Below are 19,732 nucleotides of genomic sequence, written 5' to 3'. Positions count from 1 at the left end.
GAGAGAGAGAGAGAGAGAGAGAGAGAGAGAGAGAGAGAGATTACTGAAACAACAGAAAACTGTATCTCTTGTACACAGAGAAGATGAGATAAGGCAGGGAAAGCTATCTGATTCAGCTGTAGCTAGATATCTGGGCAGCCTCTTCTTCCCACATTATTGTACATGTGGTTTCTCAAAAGTAAATAGAAAGGGCATTTTCTCCTTGTGCTGATGTTGGAGATTTCTTCCTGTTCCCCAGCTTTATAAAGGGACTGAGTGGTCATCCTTTACCTCAAGCCATCTTCTACCATCCAACATGAATTCAGCAACAATAATCAGCACACTGCTCATCGTGACCATATCTCTTCTCTGCTCTGTAGAGGGTAAGTTGTAGGTCACAATGTTTATATGGGGTGTACACAGTATCTTTAAGAACCATGAATGCTAGTCAGTAGGAGTGAAGCACCTGTTTGGGTAACAACTGGACTTCTCCATGGCCCATGACTAAGTAAGTGTTGTGATGTGAGATTCCCCTCTGTATGCTGTGAATACCATTGGTTAATAAACTGGTTTGGCCTGATAGGGTAGAGTAGAGCTAGGTGGGGAAAACTAAACTGAATGCTGGGAGAAAGGAGACAGAGTCAAAGAGAAGCCATGGAGCAGCTGCCAGAGACAGACACGCTGAAACCTTGCTGGGAGACCACAAACCTCATGGTAAAATATAAAATAATGGAGATGGGTTAATTCTAGACATAAGAGCTAGCTAGCAATATGCTTAACTAATGGGCCAATGAGTGATTTGATTAATACAGTTTCTGTGTAATTATTTCAGGTCTGAGTGGCTGGGAACTAACTAGTGATCTCCTTTCTACAGTGTTACCATGAGCCTTACCATGAGGGTGAGGAGAGTAACCAACAGCCTTGGTAGTAGTTTATAGTGTTGGTGGAGGCAATTCCATGGGATGTCCTTGGCTAAAGACTCAACAAGGTGTAACCCATTTCTTGCATTGGAGGTTTTACTTGGTGGCAATAGATGTATAGTTAGGCCATTGTCTCTCCTATCATATAACTCCACTTAAATTTCTCTCATATATGTATTTTAGGAAGCCTCCACAGCAGTAGATTTCCATATGGTCTTTCAAAAGACCTTTAGTGATAGTTGTCACTCCGTATATCTTCTCCTTTACCCTTCACTTCCATTTACCCCCCGTTTTAATCCTACTCTGATTTTACCTTTATCTCTCTATAACATTCTATTCTATTTTCCTTTTATTGGGAGATTCTTTCTTCCTCTCTGGTTCTTTATTAAATATCTAATTGCACAGGTCATTTTGATTGTAGCACACATATCAAAAACTTAAAGGGTAACATTGACTTATAAGAGAAAACATGAAATATTTGCCCTCTGGGGTCTGGGTTATCTCACTCAGAGTCATTGTTTCTAGGTCCATCCATTCACCAGCAAATTTTATAATTTCATTTTTCTCAACAGTCCAACAACACTCCATCATGTAAACATACCTCATTTTCATCATTTGTACATCAGCTGATGGACATCTAGGCTGTTTCCAATTTTTGTCTATTTATGAATACAGCAGTAATGAACAGGGATGAACAAAAATCTCTTTAGTAACATGGGAAGTCCTTTGGATACATGGCATAGAGTACTAAAACTGGATCTTGAGGTATACTGACTCTCAGCTTCAGTAGGAACTTTCACACTTATTTCCTACCAGCAATGAATAAGTCATTCCCTTTCCCTGTATCCTCATCAGCATGTACTATCATTTGTTGTTTTGATCTTTGCCATTTTGACTAGGGTAAGATAAAATCTCAAAGTTGTTTTCATTTATATTTCCCTGATGACTAGGTTGTTAAATATTTCTTAAAGTTTTTGCAGCCATTTGTGATGTGGGATTCCCCTCTGGATCCTGGGAATGTGTTTTGTTACCATTGGTTAATAAAGAACCTTCTTTGGGCCCGTGATAGGGCAGAATAGAGCAAGGTGAGAATTCCAAGTAGAGATAGAGGATAAAAGGAGGCGGAGTCAAGTAAATGTCATGTAGCAGTCAAAGGAGACAGATGCCAGGAACCTCACTAGTAAACCGTGAGCCTCGTGGCAATATATAGAATCATAGAAATGGGTTAATTTTAGATGTAAGAGTTAGTTAAATAAAATCCTAAGCTAATAGGCCAAGCAGTGTTGCAATTAGTATAGTTTCTGTGTGATTATTTTGGGTCTGGGTGGCCAGGAAATGAACAAGCAGCCTCTGCCTACACATTTGTGTTTTGGTTTAAGAGTACTCTCTGCTTAGTTCTATACCCCATTTTTTAACTGGGTTATTTGTTTTCTTGATGTTCAGCTTTTTTCCAGTTCATTATATAATCTAGATGCTAACTATTTATCAGATGCATAATTGGTAACAATCTTTACCCAGTCTTCAGGCTGCTGCTTTGCTTGAATGGTGGCATCCTTTTCTATGCAGAAACTTTTCAACTTCATGAGGTCCCTCCCATTCAGTAATTGTTGTTCATAATACCTGTGCTATCAGATTTCCTGCTCAGAAAGTCTTTTGCTGTACCAATAATTCAAATTTGGTTCTCACTTGCATGTTATCCACTCTGCCCTCAATTCAGTTTTTCAAGACAGATTTCCTCTGTGCAATAGCCCTGACTGTCCTTGAACTTGCTTTGTAGACCAGGGTGGCCTCTAACTCACAGAGATCTGCCTTCCTTTGACTCCTGAGTACTGGGATTAAAGGCAAGGGCCACTATCTCCTGTTACATTCTCTTTCATCAGATTCAGGGTATCTGCTCTAACATTGAGGTCCTTGATCTGTTCAGAGGTCAGTTTTGGGCAGGGGAATGGATATGGATCTATTTTCATTCTTCTACAAATCAGCCATCCAGTTTGACCAGAACCATTTGTTGGAGATTTTGTCTTTTTTTTTTCATTGTATACTTTTTTGTTTCTTTGTCGAAAAATAAGTTGTCTATAGGTGTGTGGAGTTATTTCTGAATATTCAATTCCATTCCATTGGTTAACATGTTTGTTTTCATGCTAATATCATGTTGTATTTTTGTTAGCATTGTGTAGTACAACATGAAATCTGGGATGATGATGTCTACAGCAGTTCCTTTATTATTTTGGGTTATTTTTGCTGTGCTGAAATTTTGATGTTTCTTTTTAAAGATTGCATTTTCAATTTCTATGCATGAATTTAATGTCGATTGCATTTGGTAAGATGGACATTTCACCTATATTAATCCTACTGATCCATGAGCTTGAAGATCTTTCCATCTTCTTGTGTCTTCTTCAATTTCTTCAGTGCTTTAAAGTTTTTTGTTATACATGTCTTTCACTTGTGTGGTTAGAGTCATCCTAATGTATTTTTGAGGATGTTTTACAAGGTATTGTTTCTATAATTTCTTTTTCACTATATTTGTCATTTGCATATAGAAAGTCTACTGATTTTTGTATACTAATTTTGTATACTTCTACTTTGGTGAATGTGTTTATTAGCTTTCCTGGTGAAGTCTTTTAGGGTATTTAATGAATGAAATCATATCAACTACAAATAAGGATACTTTGATCTTTTAGTTGTTGTGTTGTTCTAACTAACACTTCAAGCACTATATTGAATAGAAATAGAGAAAGTAGTCATCCTTATCTTGTTTCTGATTTTAGTGGAATTGCTTTGAGTTTTTCTCCATTTAGGATGATATTGATTTTGGGCCTCATATGAGCTTCCTTTATTATTTGTATCAATGGTCTCAATTATCATTAAGGGATATTGCTTTTGTCAAAGGCCTTTTTTAAATCTCCTGAGATGATCATGTCAGTTTGGTCTTGCAGTCTCTTTATGTAGTACAATATGTTCATTAATTATATATGCTGAACCATTCTTGAATCTCTGGGAAGAAGCTAACTTGATCATGGTTGATAATAATTTTGATGTGTTCTTGAATTTGGTTTGGAAGCATTTTATTGAGAAGTTTTGAATCTATAAGAAATATTGGTCTATAATTTTCAACTTTGTTGGATCTTTATGTGCTTGGTAGATTAGGAAATCTTCCTCCAATTTCTGTTGTGCAGAATAATTTGGAGAGTGTTGGTGTTAACTCTTTGAAGGCCTAATAGAAATTTGTGCTGAATTCACCTGGCTCTGGGCTTTTTTGTTTTCAGGGAATTTTAATTTCCACTTTTGATTCACTAGGGATTATGATTCTTAAATTGTTTATTTCATCTTGGTTTAATTTTAGTAGGTCACACATATCAAGAAACTTGTCTCATTCCTTTTTGGTTTTTCAGTTTTGTGGAAACACTTTTTAAGTATGTCCTCTTTGAGTGTCTGATTTTCCTAGCTGTCTGCTGTAAAATCTTTTCAGTTCTAATTTTATTTATTTGAGTTTTCTTTCTCCATCTTTAGACTAATTTGCCTAAGGATTCGTCAATGTTGTTGATTTTCTTAAAGAACCAACTTTCCACTTCATTGACTTTTTTGTATTGATTGATTTATTTCTATTTCTTTAATTTTGACCATGAGCTCAATTTCTTTACATTGATTGTGTCATATTATTAATTCTTGTTTTTCTAATCCTTTAGGTATTTCATTAAGTTACTAATATAAGATTACTCTAATTTGTTCTATGTAGGAGCTTAGTGTTGTGAACTTGTCTCTTAGAACTGCCCTCTTTGTATCTCATAGATTTGCATATGTGTTACCATTTTTCATTCAATTCTGAAAAGCTTTTCATTTCCTTCTTGATTTTTCTATTGATCCATTTTTCATTTTGTACTTAGTTTTTCAATGTACTTTCTCTTTTATATTGCTGTTGATATCCAGCTTTAATTCATGATGATCAAATAGAATGCGGGATGTGTTATTTTAGCTTTCTTCTATCTGCTGAGATTTTGTTTGTATTCTAACATGTGGTCTACTTAAAAAATATATTCCATGAGCTTATGTGAAAAAGTATATTGTTTAGTGTTTGGGTGGAATGGTTCTATAGATTTCTGTTGGATGCATTTGAGTTATTGCATTATCTAATGCCAGCATCACTCTGTTATTTATTTATTTTTTTGCTGAATGTCCTGTCTATTGGCAAGAGTAAAGACCCTAGTCACTCTGTACCACTGTGTGAGGTTAATATGTGATTTTAGCTGTAGTAGTATTTCTTTTATGAACTTGAGTGCCATTGTGTTTGGCACATAAATGTTTAGAATTATAATATCCTCTTGGTGGACTTTGTCTTTAATGAATATACATTATCCTTCACTATCTCTTCTGATTAGTTTTGGTTTGAAGTCTACTTTGTTGGATATTAAAATATCTATTTCTGCATATTTCTTGGCTCCATTTTCCTAAAATACTCTTTTTCATCCCTTTACCCTAAGGTGATATCCATCCTTGATGTTGAGGTATGTTTTTTAGCTATTGCAGAAAGATAAGTCCTTTTTCTAATTCAGTCGGTTAGGTTCCTTCTTTTTGTTGGTAAATTGAACCCTTAAATATTGAGAATTATTAATGAGCAGTGTTTAGTTATTTACATTATTTTGTTGTGGTGGTGTGGGGTTTCCCCTTCTTGATTATTTATTTCTTATGTCATCTTGATTTCAGTTAACTTCCTGAGACTAAAGCTTTTCTTTTAGTATCTTCTGTAGAGCTGCATTGGAGAATATAATTGCTCCGATTTATATTACAGAATCATTTTTGGCTGTCAACTGTAATGGATAGTTTTGCTGTGTATAGTCTGGACTGGTGTCTGTGATCTCTCAGAGCTTGTAAGAACATCTAAACAGGTCCTTCTGACTTTCAGAGTTTCCACTGAAAAGTCATGGGTTATTCTAATGAACACACCTTTATATGTAACATAGTGTTTTCCCTTGTAATTTTTAATGTCCTTTGTTTTTCTGTAAGTTTAATGTTTTGTTATTATATTTTATGTTGAGCTTCTTTTCTGATTTTGTATATCTTGGGGACTTGGTTTTCCTTTCATTCAAGGAGTTCTGGGTCTAAAAAGTGGCTCACATCTGGAAATTTGTTTGTTGGCCAAGATTCCTTCTTATCATGATTCAGTGTAGCATTTCCTCCATTTGTTTGAAAATTTCTCTTCACATATGGACCAAACACAAATACAGTAGCCTTCTTGTCTACTTCATGCCTGGGAACACCAAGATTAGACAGTACCAAAGTCCACAGGAGTCATGCCACCATAAAATTAACTTTGCCTGCACTATTCATTATGATAACAACAATTGTTGGAGTCCAGCCTCAACCAGGCTCACATGTTCCAGGGTAGGAGCTTGTAGATTAAAAATATTAGATAGGAAGAACAGAGATATGAAAAAAAGGAACAGAGATTTTGCAGAGTCAAATTGGGAAGGCAATCCCAATACTGAATCTGCCCATGTTTATTTTCCATATACTTATATACCCCAATCCAAAAGGGGGGTAAGAAGGAAAAAGACTTCACTGTTTTAACATGGCACAAAAACAAGTAAATCAATTACCTGTTTTAATATCTGAAACATCAAGCAATCATATCCTGAGTTAAGCATTCTGTTGTTTAGGCAGGGCATACAGTGACTACTTCTTAGACCAAGTATCCTATAGGCAGCAACTCCCTGGGTCAAACTTCCTATCATATCCTTGAATGAGCAGGAATGGGCATGAGTTCTGTGACCTTTGGTCATGGTGGAACACCTCTGTGGGCCTTCTCATGTAACCATACTCTAGGTCAAGATATCTTATTGTAGCCACACCTTAAGTCAGCCATCTTGTCAGTAACCTTGAAAGAGCAAGAGTAGGCTTAAACTCTCTGACCTTCAGCCAAATTAGAGTGAACTAACTTCTGTGGGCCCCCACATATTCCTCTCTTTTTAATTCATTTAATAAAGCCTGTGCTTCTGCTACAGGACAAATGACTGTGTCTGTCTTAGGCTGTATTCTTCCACTTTCCAGACTTACCTGTCATTGGTATGTACATTCTGTCATGCACACCATGTCTTAGATTGTCTAGAGGGAAAAAGATCTTACCTGTAATTGACTATCAGACTCTGTAAATAAAGGGTTAAGGGATGATGCAAAGCTAGGTATTATATACCTCGGAGCCAACTTTCCAATGAGAGAGTTCATAGACAACTGGGCAATCATATACAAGCAAATAATGCTTTGGGATACATATACTCCAATGGATACAATATCTCCTAATAAAGTAGTAGAAGATGACCAGAGGTGAAATTGCCTTTTTAAATTGGTCTCAGATGTCTTTAACAGTTTTTAGTTGCAATCAAAATCCAAATTTGTCCTTTTAAATGTATCAAATCTAAGGACTCATTGACAATGCCAAACTTGTCTTGGACAAACACTAACCTTTTTCTGATCAGTAACATCTTCAATGTGAACTAAAGAAGTTACAAATATTAGCAGGTCAATACCATAATTCTATCATAAAAATTAACAATAAACACATAATTTCTCAGGGAACAAATCCCTTAAATCCATTCTAATCAGATGACAAGAAGGTTTTTGTGATAGATGAGCTGTGAATATTTTTCCTCTCCTATAGTCCAACAGCATTGCTGCTTCTAACTTTCAAAGATAAGTTCAAACTGTCCCAGTCTCTGAGCAGCAGCAAAAACTTTTAGGTGATTCCTCATTATTTCTGAAGAGGGGTTTCAGTCACCCTTTGTCTCCATAATGAGTCTCTTTTCCACAGAGGAATAATTTGAGGTCTCAGTTCTCATGTCCTTTATTGCAAGAACAGATTGAATACCGTACTGGCAAAATGATATAGTATGGATAATCCAAACCTTCTTTCAGCATTCTTGGACCAGCTCCAAAGTAAGAAAGACACATTGATGTGTGTCTTTATGCAGTAAGTCCACCAAGAAACTAGGAATCACCAATCATCACTACCATCTTCTTTCCTTTCTTAGACTGCAGTATGATGGCATAAGAAAGTCAGAAACACAAGTTCAGGAATTTCACCCATAGTCTTCTCTGAGGCTCTGGGGGCACCAGTGACTATGATGTCATAGGGGCTGGCATTCTTCTGCTGCACACATCAGACCAGATGTCCTGGAAGCCATCTTGCTTCATTCTCCTCCTGTGGAAAAATACAGACATGCCCTGGACTCCATATTGAAACAGGATCAAGTCTTTTCCAAAATCTAGTGCAAGGGTCTTTTCAACATAAACAACATAGACTGAGGGCATAATTCTCCTTATTTATTTATTTTTTGAAGCTGTGCTTTCAAATCTCTATGGGCATGTATATTGTATGCTTTTCCTTTTAGAACCAATATTTTGTTTAGCAACTTCCATGAGCTGTCTGGGGAAATCAGGATCATTACTCCCCTTTAAGAAAAAAAAAAGAATTTCACTGAGGGGTTCAAGATCCCCTGTAAATAATAATAAATAGGACCATAGTCATTGGACATCTTATTTAAAGTTTGTAAATTATTGCCGTGCCAGCGCGGGCTGGAACCAAGAGTCTCATCGGAGGGTGTCCAGGTTGAATGAATACACAGAGCACAGCTTGAGGTGGAACAGCTTCTCTTTATTGTCTGCTGGGCTGGTTTTATAACATGGCACCAAATGAGGAGGGGGCTGCGAAGGGACTGTAACCTGACCCTAGCAGGGATCAAGGACTGGTCACCATGCACTTAAAATTCCTTCCTTCCCTGCTCCAGGAGCAGAGGAAATTTATTATGTTTTCCTTGCAGATAAGCACCTCAAATGGAGGCAGGGATATCAACTCGGGGCTGCAGTTCCCACAAATTATCTTTTAAATCCAAACTGCAAGTTTCACTGATAGGTTTTCTCAGACACCTGGTTAGGGGTACATTTGCATTTCAACAGATACTTGACTGTCAGACTGGGAACCAGGGACCTTGGCTTGCAGCTGAAGCTGGGAGCAGGGAAGGGCACAGCTGTGCTCTCTGCAGCTTGGATGTCTACCCCTATAAACTTGTTTGGTTTTGTGAGCCATACTGCCTCTAGATAATTCCTGTTCAAAGCACCCGCTGTGGGAGGCCTCCAAACTTTTCTGTCTCCCGACTTTCTTCACTGCAGCATGGTGCAGGCCAGACTCAGCTGGCTAAAGCACATGAGCACAGCTGGCTTGCAGCCATTGCCAGGCCATGTACCCCACCCATGCTCCCTTCATTTCCCTACCTGCTCAGCAGTGCAGAGGCTGCTGCTCCAAGGCCACAGCATCTGCAGGTCAGCTTGACTGGAGCACCAATAGGGCCACACTTTGGCCTCTCCAAATCCCAGAGCTATCTTTAGGCCAGGGCTGCTATGCCACCAGGATGGGGGCAGGGGAGTAAAGTACTTAATTATCTACAAACTCTAAAATTCTCTGCATTTGTTTCTACTCTATGCCAGCTCCTCTGGATATTAAAATACACCCAAGTAAATGTACAAACCATTGTTTACTCTTTCCTTGTCCCATGCATACAGTAATATATAACTTTACTCCAGATATTTCGTCTCCCACCTTTTTACCATTATTATCTATTACTGTCTGAGCACTCAATTCTTACCTCTACACCTATGGTGTAATATTCATATGCAGGTTCCTCTACTTTTTTTCTCCTATACTGCTGGCCAGATGTCCATGCGTTATCTGTCATATGTCCTGCTTTGAGGGGCATCTGTTGGCATCCCATGTTGGGCACCATCTGTCATACCCACACATTGGGGTTGCATTTGTCAGGGTCCAGCCTCAATGCATTTGTACATTCCAGGGTATGAATGTGTGGATTAGAAATGTTAGACAGAACAAACAGCAATACAAAAGAAATAAAGAGACATAGGATAGTCATGGGAGGGCAACCCAGGAATACTGAATCCACCCATGTTTGTTTCATATGATCTTTAAATACCCCAATCCAAAAAGGTTAAAAAGCAGAAGACTTTTTTATTGTAATGCAAGAACAAGCAAAGTGATTATCATCTTAACACCCCAAACACCAAGTAACCACACCCCAGGTCAAGACATCTTTGTGAGTAGCCACACCGTAAGTTAAATCTCCTGTCAATAACCCTGAAGGAACAAGAACAGGCCTAAACTCTTTGACATTTAGTCAAGGTGGAACGGATCCACTTATGTAGGCTCCCACATTGGCTTAGGCAGCCCCCATCATATCTTTGATATTCATCCTTCTCATGTGTCTATTCCCAAAATTTAGAGTAAAGAGACCTTTTTGCTGTTCTGAAGCCATCCCTTTTCAGAGACCTGCAGGGGTCAGCAAAACAGACAACCCAGTCTTCCCCTGATCATCGTTTCTTCTTCTGTGCCACAGCATGATGCTTGAAACTGACCCTAAATAAACCTCTCACACTTGGTTTTGCCTTTCAGCTCTGCGATGCATCAAGTGTGAACATTACCTATCTTCCAAGATTTGTAAGACATCAGAGCACTACTGTGAGACAAAAGATAAGGAGAAGTGTCTCCTAACCACTTTGTCTATAGGTATGTGAGGTCTCAGAGGTTTTAGAGTGATCATACCTGCCCTTGAGGGATACAGCCTTCCTTAGCTTCATGGGTAAAGATGGAGAGTGTGGGAGAATGTGCTTCTGTATAAAAGTAGGGCTTTCCTACTTTGGGTACTGGTTGCCACTAATGATAGTTCAGACAAATAAATAAACTAAGATAAGTAATAATTTTAAAGGCACTCTTGGTGGTTCTTGCATATTCATAGGTGAATTCAATCAGGAATGAAGAAATTTTATACACTAAAATTCCACTAAGTACCTTTGTGAATAGAGTACTCTCTGTGTGTAAATCAACAGATGAAGGATTGACCATCTCACTGGGATCTTCTCATTGATTAAGTAATGATTCATTCTAAAATGCCTATGGTTTGCCTTTTGTCTTTCTTCCTCTGCAGGTAAAAAACAAGTAGTTGGAATACAGACATGTGCTAGTACTTGCTTTAACATTACTATGTCCGTGAAAAGTTTACTATTTCAAAATATATGTTGTGATTCTCATTCTTTCTGTAACAAGCCAAGAGACCTAGTCCTTTATTGGCCTGCTCTACTTAGGTAAGTGTAATGGGGCAGCCGAGTCTCAGGCAGGTGGGAGGTGGTGGGCGAGAGACCTTGGTGAGTCAGTAGGACAGTCGGTCCCATGAGGAGCTGTAGTGGGTGAGAGATGGAGAGACACCACATAGAGAAAATGGATATACTTTATTTAGTGGGTTATAGAGAAAAGTGGAAAGGGGAGAGAGAGAGGGAGAGAGAGGGAGAGCGAGAGAGCGAGAGAGCGAGAGAGAGAGAGAGAGAGAGTGAGAGAGAGAGAGAGCGAGAGAGAGAGAGAGAGAGAGAGAGAGAGAGAGAGAGAGAGGGCGAGAGAGAGAGAGAGAGAGAGAGAGAGAGAGAGAGAGAGAGAGAGAGAGAGAGAGAGGAGGAAGGGGAAGAAAAGGAGAAGTCCCAGCTACCTCTTCCAAAGAGGGATGGATCAGAGAGAGCACAGGATGGAAGCAGAAGGAAAGGAACCTGAGAAAGATGGATGCTGGTCACATCCTGGGGAAGTTGGTCTCTTTGCTCCTGACTGGTGTTTGTGGTATGGAAATGTTCAGTGTCTCATCTCTTAGACCTATTTAAGATATTGGCAAAACAGAGAACAAAGTTATGTTTAGGAAAAAAAATTAGGACCAGAAAATTGAGAGGGGGTGTATCTGACCTGTTTAAAGTTGACCCTTTAATTTGTCTCCTTGGAACTCACAAGAATTTTTGGGGTTTGTGAAAATATAAGATTAAACAGCAGCATATTTATAACAGAATGACTGTGACAGATATTTTTGCATAATGAAAAGTATCTTTAAGACTACGAAAGGCAGACTATGAGAGAGAATTTTGTTAACTTGTATCTTATAGAAATTTGCTTGGTGAGGTTGTCCCTTTAAACAATAAAACCTCTGATCTGTCAAACTGCATCAGAGAACTTTGAGAAGAATAAAATTTTGCTTGAGATATTGATTTAAAAATGACAGAGAACTTACTTGGTTGGCAGGGTCCTTCATGGTTGTTGAGGGTCATATTTTTCTTTTGCTGTTTAGTGCAGGGCCTGCCAGGCTTCAGAAATCTTGTGGGCTAAGATATCTGTAAGAAGACAAGGCTACCTTGACCTGAACAGCCAGACTTTTGATTCTGGTGATTCTCTCCACTGTCTGGAGATCTTCAGTTTAGATGAAAGGCAGTTTCATCCAGTGGTCAGCACCTGGCAGTTGAAGCAAAGTGCAGCTGGACGTTGTTTTGTGCCCACCTGTCTTGACAGAAAAGAAAGTAGAGTGCTGCTGCTAGGAGCCAACCTGTCTCTGTTATGAAAGGTTTTTTTTTTTTAATAATTAAGCATTTAAATGCCATATTCCCCATACCTCTGAGCAGTTGAGGGCTGTTTACTGGGTATAGATGAGTTATAACTACAGTATAGAATCTGTGTGGAGAGCTGGGTCTAAGCTTGACTGTACAGGTAAAATTTACATTTTTAAAAGACAGAAAGAAGAAAAACTTCTTGTGATAGAAGGTTAATGGCAGAACTGAGAATAGTAGAGAATAGCTTAATATATTTTAAACCAGGGTTGGATTTAATATATAGTATTTTATGTAAGAGACTTAAAAGTACATACCGATTTAAAACATAAGACTTATTCCTTTGTTAGTCTGAAATGAGATATAATGGGCAGACAATTATAACATTTAACACTAAACATATGTGCATTTAAGTCACATGTATGCACACACACACACACACACACATTAAACAGGTGAGGTGGGTGCTCTTGGTGGGCCCTACCAAAGGCATGTCACCACACAAAACACACATGTAAGAGGGTCAGCCCCAGGGAACCAGGCAGGGAATACCCCAGTAAAGATGGCGGGACTTGGTCACCTGATCTGGCCCTCAGTTAAGGTGGCAGTGAAGTCACCTGACCTCAGTTAAGATGGCAGTAAGGTCATCTGACCTCAGTCAAAAAGTTTGTCATCCCGTTTTGTAAGGAAAAGTCACATTTTTTGAGCCACAAGAGTTTTAAACATAATAACAAGAGAGATATAGAGACTTGTAGAACATGCATTTAAAACAGAATTGCATCCGTGTGGCCACACCATTCACGCATTCTTTCATACATGAAGCAGAGAGGAAAATTACTCAGCACCGTGAGCTGCCCTGTAGCTGAGCCATTATGGGGAGCAAAGCCTAGAATTGGAAACAACTGCCTGGCTGATCTAATCTTGTCTGTTTCCATGGGACCAGTGGTAGCAGTGGCAAGGATAGAAGGAATGGGAGCAAAGGGAAAAGAGCATTTTCAGATGGGTGGGGAAGGGGCTGACAAGTGAAAGGAAAAGCAGAGCCGGAAGGACACCGGCAGAGCGTTTACAGGTGGGTGCCTGATAGTTTAAGGGTTTATATTCCATAGCTGAAAACGTGAAAACCCATGAAAATAATGAACAAACACCACAAGGCCTGTAGAAGAACATCTCCTCTCTACAGGTGGGGTATTAATGAAGCCGACTGGCCCCGGTCTGGGAAACTCAGAAGCCAGAGGCTAGAAGCCGTCCTGGGTGGGTCTCTCATAGCGGGGACCACTTACGAGTGGTCCAAAAGAAAAGAGAAAGAAACGAGGAACTTCGTGTCCCAAAGCATGCACACCACTCAACGTGTGCAGTGCTAGCAAGGGAGGACTAACCCAGTTAGTCTAGTCACATTTTTAGCTATGGGAAGCAACCAGGAAGTAATGTCAATGAAGGGCTCAATTGTAGTCATGAAGGCTGTGGTTGGGGGCTTTTCCCCTCATTGCTAGGAACAGAGGATTTCCAGGAGCTCAACAGTCAGTTCCTCAGGATCAGAGAAATGGTTAAGCTGACTGGAGAGGAAAACTTATCACTGAAGTCGCTGGTGTGCATAGAGGTCAGGGCTTAGGCAGGGCTTTTGTGAAGAAACCAGGTTCCTGAGCCCAGGGTTCCATGTGTCCTCAGCCAGCCTGCCTATGAATGGGAGGAGCCTGGCCGAGTCACAGAGCACCAATTTAATGGTTAAGATAAAAGTGGCACAGGTCCCCGAGGGGCAGTAGGGGGCAGTGAGGGGAGGCTGTGGGTGAGAGACATCGGTGGGTCGGAAGGGCAGCTGGTCCCATGAGGAGCTGTGGCAGCAGGTGAGAGACGGATAGACGCCATGCAGAAGAACTGGGCATAATTTATTTAGTGGGAAGAGAAGGAAAAGGGGGAGGGGAGAGAGAGAGAGATGGAGGAGAGAGAGAGGAGGGGAAGAGGAGGAGAGGCCATAGTCACCTTTTCTGAAGAAGGATGGAGCAGACAGAGTACAGTATAGAAGCTAAGAAAGATGCATTTGCCTAGCCTGAAGGGAAGGAGTGGGCGGGGCTTGTCTCTTAAAGGGACAGGAGAGAACATTATACAGTAAGCCCTTATCCCTTCCCTGTACTCTGTAGCCTCACAACACTGAACCGTCAATGTTCAGCACTGCCAAAACCCTGACACCTCTCTTTACTTTGCATCAGGTGTTGATATTTTGACAACTGAAGAGTCTCTCTCTATTTCCAGGAGTTTATTTTCCTTCCTTTCCTTTGACTGGCATAGAGCACACACTCTTGCTCTTCTTGATTGTCACCTTTGCACAATATATGTATCCTAGCTGGTAACTGTGACCACGGCAGACCTGGTGCCTACCTTTAATGACCCTCCACTCCAGGGATGCCTTTTCTGCCAGGCTGGCCCACAAAACAAGAGCTTTAGCGTCCCACTCCATTCTCCTTCAGAGAACCTAGGCAACTGTAGGTAGTTTCTCACTGCTGTGGCCTGAGCAAAACCATGAAAGGAGGGAGGAATCGTTTAACTCTTGATTTCAGAGGTTTCCTCCATCATAATAAGAGGATGCAGTAGAACAGAGATTTTAAATTCATGTCTGGAGGAAGCACAGCCAAGTGAAATAGGAAGGAATCAAGAAAAGACACAACTCCCAAAGAAACATCCCTGGTTACCTACTTCCTCCATCCAGACTCCCCAAGGAAATTCTCCCATCTCTTATCATTCTGTCAAACGTTAAAATACATTAACATCCTACACCATGGTGTAGGACAGAGACCTCGAGTGCTAATCATCTCAGGAAATGTCCTCACAGACGCACCAAGAGGTGTGCTTGTGGAATCCCTTAGACATACTCAGTGCTGTCAAGTGACAAGGATGAGACGTCCCAGGTGAGGGAGCTCCTGCACCACAGCGTCCATCTCCACTGTCTGTTCACTCAACCATAGGCTTCATTGTCCTTCTGGAAAGCTCTGCTGTTTAGCTTTACTTTAGTACATTTCCATAGCTTTTGAAGTTGGGGTCATTCAGAATATTTATTTTTATAATTTCTGTAGGTTTTATGTTCAACCTACAAAGTGTACAACTTGCAGTCTAAAGGAAACTCTTCTAGTGGTCCTCTCCTTATGTCCCAGCTTGTTTATACTTTCAGGTGGTCATTTCAAAGTCTAGAAACATGAATGGGTTATGGCATGTGATTTTATGTTTAAACATAACTATTTGTTTATTACAATTATTGAAATCTTTTTCTTTCAGAGCTGTTCACTAAGTTATAATCCTGGATCATCAAGCTTTCTACTGAATGATACCTCCAACCTCATACCCTGGTTTCTACATAACATTCCTTGGATACAGTTCCTATTTTATATGAATGCCCTTAATTTACATTGGGTGTTGTGCAAAACATTGAATGACTTATCAAGTTGAGTTCACTGTTCAATATGTTTTCTTAGATTATGTTCAATTAAATTAGTTTACCCTTATTTGTGTGTGTGTGTGTGTGTGTGTGTGTGTGTGTGTGTGTGCATTATACATCGACTAGAGGCTGTCTTAGTCTTTTCTGGGAGTGATCTCTGATCGCCAGCTGTCTGGCACTAACAGCTTGCTGCAAGAGTCTGCTCAGGAGAAAAGGGAAACTTAGTGAAGCTGCGTCTCTTCTCTGCTTTGAAACTGGTAAGTAGTGCCTGCAGGTTGCTCCCTCATCTGTTGAAGGAAGACAAGTAAATCAGCCTTTATTTCACCCTGTGTTATCTGTGGTGTTAGAACACGCTGCTGTCTAGAGCATATTTGCAGCCAAAACATTGGTGCAGCCACGTTATCCAGAAGTCAGATGACCTCTGCTCTTTAGGAAGGGACAGAAATGATACACTCCACCTCTCATGAGTCATAATCTTTTCAGCTTTCCAATGTGTTCTGTGTCATTCGTACAAAAATATCAGGAATGTGTTCCTGGGAAGCAGATGTGCATTGTACAACCTGACGAAACTTGTATGATCTGTAGAACCTGGTATGGATCTGAAAGTGAGTGTATGCTCGGTGATCTGTAGGATTTCTGTTTCTCCATCTTTAAGACACTGTACCTGAAGGAAGAGTCAACTGATATCCAGGTATGATATATGGAACCTTGTGCTGGGTCAGCAATTGGAGAACGCTAAAGCTAAGGCATATCTTGAGTGACTCAAGCTTTTGTTCATCATTGTATTGATAAATTCATCAATCGTCTGATCACAAACATACCTGCAATTTAGGATCCGTCTTTGTTACTTTTCTATTACTGTGAGTAAACAGCATGATCCAGGAAACGTGTTTTAAAGCATTAAATTTTGGACAGAGTCACAGTTGCAGAGGAATAAAAATCCATGTCCATCCTTGTGGGGAGCATGGCAGGCAGGCATGGCATGTAATAGTAGTCGAGAATTTATATCTTGAGATTATATTTATGAGGCACAGACGCATATGCACACATGCATACACAGACACACAGAAATAGAGATAGAGAGAGAAATAGAAAGAAAGAGAGACTTTAATGTCATTGTAAATGTCTAAGCTCACCTCCAGTTAAATAAGACTGGATCTCCAAATCCTTTTCCAACAATTCCAATAACTGGGGACCAAGCATTGAAATATGCAAGTGATTAGGGCCATTCTTATTGAGCATTCTTCTTCTTCTTCTTCTTCTTCTTCTTCTTCTTCTTCTTCTTCTTCTTCTTCTTCTTCTTCTTCTTCTTCTTCTTCTTCTTCTTCTTCTTCTTCTTCTCCGTGACGAAAAGGAGGACGCAAGACACAACAAAACCCATGTGGTGTGAGGTTTATTGCAGCATGTGTACCGGTAAAGGGAGAGAAGGGAAAAGAGGACGAACGGGTCCTATCACATAAAAAGGAGCTGCCATCTGTGTACCAGGTATAAGTGGCCTGGGACAGTTTGCCCTCCTGTATATGTAAGGGGTGGGGCAGTAGATCATCTAAGGTCTCTATGCAGGAGTGGGATGGGGAATCATTAGCATTAGGTTGAGGTAGAAGATTTGAGATATTAAGGGTGGGCAGCATTGAAAGGTGAGACTGGCATCTTCTACCAGCGCCACCTGAAGGGAAAGGACTCGGGAAGGGGGTAGGGTCTGTAAGCCTTTGTAAGTTAAGAGGTTGGACAGATTATGGTGAGAGAAGACTGTGGTGGGTACCCCAAAGGTTAGTTTCTTTGATTCATGAATAAGAAGCTCAGCAGCCACCAAAGCACGTATGCAGGGTGCCCAGCCCCGAGTGGTGAGGTCCATTTTCTTTGACAGGTATACTACAGGTGCAAGAGAAGGTCCCAATTGATGTCCTAAGACCCCAAGGGCATATCCCTCCTTTTCTGCTACATAAAGAGAAAAAGGACGAGTTAAATCCAGAAGATGAAGAGCTGGAGCTTGGATAAGGGCCCGTTGGAGTCTCTGGAAGGGTTTGGTAATAGGATGAAGAAGGGGCTCATGCAGGGAGCCAAGAGCTGCTTTGTATAGGGGACGGGCAAGGAGAGAAAAGGAGGGGATCCAGGAACGAAGGAAACGGGCCACTCCCAGGAACGATAAGACCTCTTCTTTGGTGGAAGGAACTGCAAGAGATTGAATTAGTTTTTTTCTGTCCAGAGTGATAGCCTTTTGGGTTGGGGTTATGGCTAATCCCCAATATGTTACCTGAGTTATGGACAATTGAGCCTTAGATGGTGAGACTCTATAGCCCCTTTTGGATAGGAAATTTAATAGGGCTGCAGTCTGTCTTGCTGATCTCCAAAGACGGACTGCATAGGAGAATGTCGTCTACATATTGAATTAGTTTTGATTTATGGAGAGACAGTGAAAGCAGATCAGAGGCCAAAGCCTGGCCAAAGAGGTGTGGGCTGTCCCGGAAACCCTGGGGAAGGATGATCCAGGTGAGCTGCGTGGAAAAATTAGTGTCAGGATCAGTCCAGGTGAAGGCAAAGATGTTTTGAAATTGAGGGCTGAGGGGAATGGAGAAAAAAGCATCCTTGAGGTCTAGAACTGAGAAGTGAGAGGTTCCTGGAAGAATATTAGACAGAAGGGTAAGGGAATTAGGGACGACTGGGTGAAGAGGAACAGCAGCAGAGTTAATGAGCTGGAGGTCCTGAACTAAACGATAAGTTCTGTTAGATTTTTTGACAGCCAGTATAGGGGTATCAAAGGGGAGGAGGTGGTGAGGAGCAGCCTTTTTCTCAAAAGGTCAGAGATAATAGGTTTAAGTCCTCTGAGGCTCTGGGAAGAGAGGGGGTACTGAGCTTGAGTAATATACTTGGTGGGGTTTTGTAACTGAATAACAATGGGGGAATGGTGTTTAGCTACGGCGGGATTTTGGGTGTCCCACACCAGAGGATCCACTTGGGAGGCTGGAAGAGGAAAAGATGCGTTAGTGCCAGAAGGTTGGGGAGCCAGGAGAAGAAACTGCATCACTGATGAATCTGGAATAAAGCGAATGGGGGGAGTGAAAGAAATGGAGGCTCCAACCTTAGTTAAAAGGTCCCTCCCCATAAGGGGTACTGGACAAGTTGGCATAACTAAGAATGAATGAGTGAGAAAAATACCTCTAAACACACAATTGAGTGGTGGAGTTTGTTGAGATAAATAAGGCTGTCCCCCTACCACGACAATAGGGGAACTTGAAGGAGAGGTTGGCCCCCAGAATTCCCTCAGAACCAAATACGTTGCTCCAGTATCCAAGAGGAACGAGATGAGCCATCCTGACACAGTGAGAAGTACCCATGGCTCCTGATTGCAGATGACAGTGGCAGTCGGGTCGTTAAGGGAGGAGCCCGGGCACCTTCAGTCATCCAGGGCCAAGCAGAATAGGTCAACTTGGAAATTTTTAGGGTCTAATGCCTCCATGCCACCAAGCACAAGTGGACAATCTACAGACCAGTGACCTTCCCTGTGACACCTTGGACAAGGTCCCCTAGGACTTCGATGGGGATTAGGGCATCCTTGGGCCCAGTGACCCATCTTACCACACTTGAAGCAGGGACCTGGTTCACGCACCCTGGGAGGTGGGGGAGCAGCACGAACGGGACGGAACGGGTAGCCTGTCACCTCGATCGGTTGAGCAGCCGCGGCTATCACGTGGCAGTGATTGCGAGCTTTGTCATGTCATGCATGATACTGTCTTCAGGACTTCTGCCTGTGGAGTTAAAAGGCCCTTCTCCAAATGCCTGAGCTTGGCCTTGATGTCTGAATAACATTGATTTAAAAAGTGAGTCATTAGTAACTGTCTGCCCTCCGGGGATTCTGGGTCCAAGTTTGTAAACTGCAACAGGGCTTTCGTAAGGCGTTCCAAAAATGCAGAAGGATTTTCCTTCGTATCCTGGATAATCTCTGAAAGTTTAGAATAATTTACTGGCTTATGGGCAGCCTTACGGAGGCCTGTCAGGAGAC

At 41.0% G+C, this 19,732-nt stretch overlaps 1 protein-coding gene across 1 annotated transcript; it reads left to right on the top strand.

The window, feature by feature from the left end:
• Positions 1 to 264: 264 nt before the first annotated feature.
• Positions 265 to 15,790, top strand: LOC142847218 (prostate and testis expressed protein 4-like). Its single transcript, XM_075967945.1, has 4 exons — positions 265 to 362; positions 10,351 to 10,464; positions 10,883 to 11,039; positions 15,573 to 15,790. The coding sequence occupies exons 1-4, from the start codon at positions 296 to 298 to the stop codon at positions 15,583 to 15,585; spliced, it is 351 nt and encodes a 116-aa protein (XP_075824060.1). The 5' UTR covers positions 265 to 295; the 3' UTR covers positions 15,586 to 15,790.
• Positions 15,791 to 19,732: the final 3,942 nt, after the last annotated feature.

This window comes from Microtus pennsylvanicus, chromosome 3, assembly GCF_037038515.1.
Source record: "Microtus pennsylvanicus isolate mMicPen1 chromosome 3, mMicPen1.hap1, whole genome shotgun sequence".
NCBI classification, from domain to species: Eukaryota; Metazoa; Chordata; class Mammalia; order Rodentia; family Cricetidae; genus Microtus; species Microtus pennsylvanicus.
The sequence above is the reverse complement of the archived record's forward strand: the minus strand, read 5'-3'. Positions and strand labels throughout refer to the sequence as shown.

What these genes read in the sequence shown, in the direction of transcription:
- LOC142847218 (XM_075967945.1), top strand. Translation starts at nt 296, where the DNA reads ATGAATTCAGCAACAATAATCAGCACACTGCTCATCGTGACCATATCT. An exon ending in TCTTCTCTGCTCTGTAGAGG is followed by an intron (nt 363 to 10,350) that starts GTAAGTTGTAGG and finishes TTTGCCTTTCAG; the next exon opens with CTCTGCGATGCATCAAGTGT. An exon ending in CCTAACCACTTTGTCTATAG is followed by an intron (nt 10,465 to 10,882) that starts GTATGTGAGGTC and finishes CTTCCTCTGCAG; the next exon opens with GTAAAAAACAAGTAGTTGGA.